Source organism: Mizuhopecten yessoensis, unplaced genomic scaffold (genome assembly GCF_002113885.1).
Source record: "Mizuhopecten yessoensis strain PY_sf001 unplaced genomic scaffold, ASM211388v2 scaffold9847, whole genome shotgun sequence".
Classification (NCBI taxonomy): Eukaryota; Metazoa; Mollusca; class Bivalvia; order Pectinida; family Pectinidae; genus Mizuhopecten; species Mizuhopecten yessoensis.
The window spans coordinates 4,010,368-4,015,886 of record NW_018408252.1 but is presented as its reverse complement, the minus strand read 5'-3'; the positions used below and the strand labels follow the sequence as shown (position 1 = coordinate 4,015,886).

The window sequence follows — 5,519 nt, the reverse complement described above, 5'->3', positions numbered from 1 at the left end:
GTATTTTATGACTGCAGTATAACCTAGATGGTTATTTTATGGGGGTAGATAGGTATTTTATGACTGCAGTATAACCTAGATGGTTATTCTATGGGGGTATATAGGTATTTTATGACTGCAGTATAACCTAGATGGTTATTTTATGGGGGTAGATAGGTATTTTATGACTACAGTATTACGTAGATGAGTATTTTATGGCTACAGTATATGGTAGATGAGTATTTTATGGCTATATTATAGGGTAGATGGTTATTTTATAGGGGGTAGATAGGTATTTAATGGCTAAAGTATAGGGTATAGGGTAGATGAGTATTTTATCGCTACAGTTTAGGGTAGATGAGTATGTTATTGCTATAGTTTAGGGTAAATGAGTATTTTATGGCTACGCTATAGGGTAGATAGTTATTTTATGGAGGTAGATAGGTATTTTAAGGCTTCAGTATAGGGTAGATGGTTATTTTATGGGGGGTAGATAGGTATTTAATTGCTACAGTATATGGTAGATGGTTATTTTATTTTATTTTATTGCTACATTTTAAGGTAGATTGGTTATTGGTGTTTGAATAGAGATAGGTATTTATATGCATCAGTCGTTATGAAGAAATATTAAAACTGTACAATTATTCTACATGAGATTCCTTTTGTGGATGGGGGTATTGACAGACCAAAAGATAAACAATCTGGTTCCAGCACACACACTCTCATTTAATTGTTGAGGTCATTGTAATCATGTATCAACACGATTTACCAATAACTGTTTTTGATAGTGCTTTAATTTCAATTAATATGCTTCATGTAACCAACGTATAACTTTCAACATATTTCATGGATCCAAGTCATGTATCAACAGCAATTATAGATAACATATTAAAGAAATGCTCATCATTTTAACATTTATTTCACAACAAACAACATGGATGACAATCATGATTTAACAGAAACAAATCATCATAATAAATAATAAATATATCACCAGTTTTATCATCCTTTTCATCACCTATACCCTCATAACCCTCCTCTTCCTCAAATCATCATCAAAATCATCCAAAATATAACATAATAAAATGAATAGGTTCAAGAAAGATGTTGCATTTTTTTAATTTTTTGTTTAACACCAAATTGATACATTAATGTAATTATAAAAGGTTTCAAAATGGTCTGCTTTGTATAAGTACTTGATTAAATATTTGATATGTATAAAGAATGTTTTAGTGAACAATAGTAAATGTATGTGTTAATTTCACATTTCCAGAGTCATGTTTACCCTTGCTGAACCTACTCTTTCCAACTTAATTCATCATCAGGAGTGTCATAATAAATGTAATTTTTATCACTTTTTTGAAAACATTTGTTGAACAAAAGGGCAGGTCACATATTTTCATCTTCACTTCAAGAGTTGTTGATGAAGAAATCAGACGCTGAAGTGCATGCTGTCTGTACGTATGCACATGGCACTGCCGCATCAGTCGTGGTGGAACATTCTTTGTCACAGCTTCTGCATTCTGAAGATTTAATTATTATGTAAAATGAATTAGTTAACATTTATTATAACAAATAGAGGAAAGGGTCGTTAAGTATGAAAACAAGTTTTAATGGTGAAATATCAATAATTCTGAAAATTGGATTGTCAACCAAATGATTTATGCTTTTATTTTCATGGCTGGTGTATCCAACATAAGTAGGATTATTTCCCAGCTCTGTATGCATGGCCCTTAATACTTGAGATTATGAAAAAAGGAAATGCTGCTGTAAAGTGCTATCTATTTAGGCTACAAATAAATAGAATCGGCTATTTCGTATCTATATCACTGGCAACAATAGACATTATATATATGACATTACATTCCTTCCAAAACATAAATATAATGATACTGCACTGTAGTCATATAGTATCTATCTACCCCCATACAATACTCATCTACTCTATACTGTAGTCATATAGTATCTATCTACCCCCATAAAATACTCATCTACTCTGTACTGTAGTCATATAGTATCTATCTACCCCCATGAAATACTCATCTACTCTGTATTGTAGTCATACAGTATCTATCTACCCCCATAAAATACCCATCTACCCTATACTGTAACCATTAAATACCCATCTCCCCCCATAAAATAACCATCCACCCTATAGCATAGCCATTAAATACCTATCTAACCCCCCCCCCATAAAATAACCATCTACCCTATTGCATAGCCATTAAATACCTATCTACCCCCCATAAAATACCCATCTGCCCTATACTGTAACCATTCAATACCCATCTACCCCAATAAAATACTCATCTACTCTATACTGTAGCCATTAAATACCTATCTTCCCCCCCCCATAAAATACCCATCTACTCTATACTGTAGCCATTAAATACCCATATACCCCTATAAAATAACCATCTACCCTATACTGTAGCCATAAAATACCCATCTACCCCCATAAAATACCCATCTACCCTATATATATACTGTAACCATTAAATACCTATATACCACCATAAACAAAAACGATCTACCCAATACTGTACATGTAAAGCCATAAAATACATTTCTTATCTTATATTGCAGTCATAAAATGCCTATCTACCTCCATAAAATGTTTAACTACCCTTTTAGTATATCTTTCTAATTGATACTGTATATACTATCTATGCTCAATACTATAAATTGAAAATTGATCGCAGATTCCTGAAATGTTATGTACTTCTGTGAAAAGATTTTACTTACAATTATTTTGCAAAGTGTGATAATTAATAAATGAGATGTGATTACAAAATCAATGAAATATTGAAGCCTAGCTATTGCATTGTACTGTGAAAAAGGCTTATATCTCTATATAAAGTTTTTTTAATATGTCAATTTAAATTGATTGACCATTTTGTAACAATCAACAATAGTTTGACATTATCTTATCAACATTAAAAAGGTAAAAAAATACTGGATTTTAAACATCAATTAAAACATAAAAGAGGTTTGTTTTTTAGTACAAATCAGCAGTTGGGTTAGGGTAAATTACATAACTAATCCTTAAAAATAAATATTACTCACCAGTACTCTTTTAGGCCATTGTCTTTTGGTTGGGTCACTCTGCAAGAAGGTTGCAATCTCACCATAAAAATCAACTTCCATGTTGCACCTTTGCTGGATCAAGCATGTATGGTGACGTCCAAGTGACCAAGTAATATGTACATGCATACCTGACCAGACACATTATAAACTTCTAATTACAAAAACAACATATCTGTCAAATTCTCCATCACTGCCCATTCAGTGACCATCATCCCATTCACTAGGTGTTATCCAGTCAATTGTATCAATAATTGTCAACCATAGTTCTGGCATGGTAAGTCTAATCTAGTACACAAGTTTTAATGAGCTCATTAATAGTGAAATAATTAGGGTGTTGTTTTTAGAATGTTATTGTATATTGTGAAAATACGAATATCAGAAAAGTTGCTTTTACAATTAAAAAATGACAAAGAGAATGTAACAATTTAAAAAAAAACATTGACATTTATATGTACATATAAATATGTTAGCATATATTTCCATGAGTTGCATTAAAAAGATGAGCTTAGAAAATTGTACAAATGATTTTGTTCATAATTTGTTGTGGGGTTGGGGGGAATGTCAGAACTCAACTATATTATCAAGAAAAATACAAAATAACATTCTCTTTTCCAATAACACTTAAAATACTGTACTGTATAAATCAAGTTCCGTAGCCAATAGTATAACTGAACTGTGTTTATTTACTACTTTTTTTGTTGGGGAAGAGGTCGATATATTAAAATGTCAGAAATCAACTGTGATATCAAGAAAATTTAAACATAACACTTCTTTTCAGAATACACTCTACAAAATTCAGCATTCAGAGTACCAATGCAAATTGCATTATTATAACCTTTTGTGAATTATAAAAACTTAAGATTTGAATGGTTTTAAAACTTCAGTGTATTTCTTTGTTTTAACTATCATTCATTATAAGGCTGTTTATTTTCCTGTGTAAAGCTGAGCCACACCTGTGTGCTGGTCACCATGCAGTGTCACCTATCTCTCACCTGTATTGATAAGCCCCCAGTGTCCCAGTCCCCACACAGGTGACACCCTGTGTATTATAATTACCTGGATAGACATATAGGAACCTTGTATTACAGGTAACATGATGTAATAATGCTATAAAGTTTGTATTTATGTAAAAAGTTTTGATAATTTTTAGGGGGGATGAATATTTTATGGGGGGATGAGTATTTAATGCATTAAATATTCATCCGGATGAGTATTTTATGCATAAAATATTCATCCGGATGAGTATTTTATGCATAAAATATCTATCCGGATGAGTATTTTATGCATAAAATATCTATCCGGATGAGTATTTTATGCATAAAATATCTATCCGGATGAGTATTTTATGGGGATGGAAATTGTATAGGACACCGGGAAGACAATGGAGGAGCTGTACCTGGCTGTGAACATGGATACAAGATACAAGAATCTCTATTTAGTGTCGAATATGGTGAACAAGAAAATATGCTGTTAGGAGCTGTAGCCTGTGTTTCCTCTGGCCCTGACACCTGTCTGGTGTGGGTAATAGTTAGGGCTAGTCCACACCAGACATATATCTGTCAAATTGTCTACGTCTGGTGTCAGGGCCAGAGGAAGATCGGGCTAAGGAGCTTGCATTTCGACAAACAAAGTAACTAGAACGTAAACATGGATAACAACACTACATAAGAACATGACATACAAGAACTTTAAATAACAGAAACCTGAATTCATAAAGCACTGTTCAGAATGGTCTGTTTATCAATGAAGGCTTCTATGGGAAGCTGGCCTGAGAGAATATACACTACTGCATCAGCCACATGTTTTGGTAGATTTTAAATAACAGAAACCTGAATTAATAAAATACTGTTTTACATAAAACATGCGACACTTAATAATAGTTACTGAAAGATACAAGCACATGCACACTATGTATATTAGCACTACGAAAATGAAACTACAGTCATACAATTCATTGCATTTACTTACCTAAATGGGATATGGCCATATTTACACATAGTGCACAACATTTAAGTAATTCAATGTTTGTAGTTGGGACTAATCCAAACACGATTCAAACACCGACAGAAACGTGCGCAGGCTGTGTTGTATTCAGGCTAAGAGTGAAGTATGAAATGTTTTTGGATATTGATTCATTTGCTTTTTACGTCCGCTTTAATGGGAAATCCAAATCTATTTATAGACCTTATGTTATAACGACCATCAAAAATAGCACTTACGTCAGATCCTTTGGGCCTAACCCACCTCAGTTTCGTATTCTTAAACCAGAAATAAAGTATGTGAAGTAGAAGGTTAACTGTTAGCGTCAACAAATATACTATTTCATACGTCTCTGACGACTGGTAACGGTATTAACATTATTTAAAAAAAGTTAAAGGCCAAGGACGACCTAGTTTAAAATCCCACCGGACAGCAATTAGGGAAGGGGGGGCGGGGCTTATCTACAGCATGGG

General features: G+C 32.9%; 1 protein-coding gene across 2 annotated transcripts in view; it reads right to left on the bottom strand.

Moving 5' to 3' along the window:
- LOC110458896 overlaps positions 1–5,223 on the bottom strand; it is a 34,521-nt gene extending 29,298 nt beyond the window's left edge. For both annotated transcript variants that reach the window (XM_021510863.1, XM_021510865.1), the window contains exon 1: positions 5,035–5,223. In XM_021510863.1, the coding sequence (XP_021366538.1) occupies positions 5,035–5,075 (41 nt within the window). In that variant the 5' untranslated portion in view covers positions 5,076–5,223. The remainder of the gene's footprint in view (positions 1–5,034) is intronic.
- Between the last annotated feature and the right edge of the window lie 296 nt (positions 5,224–5,519).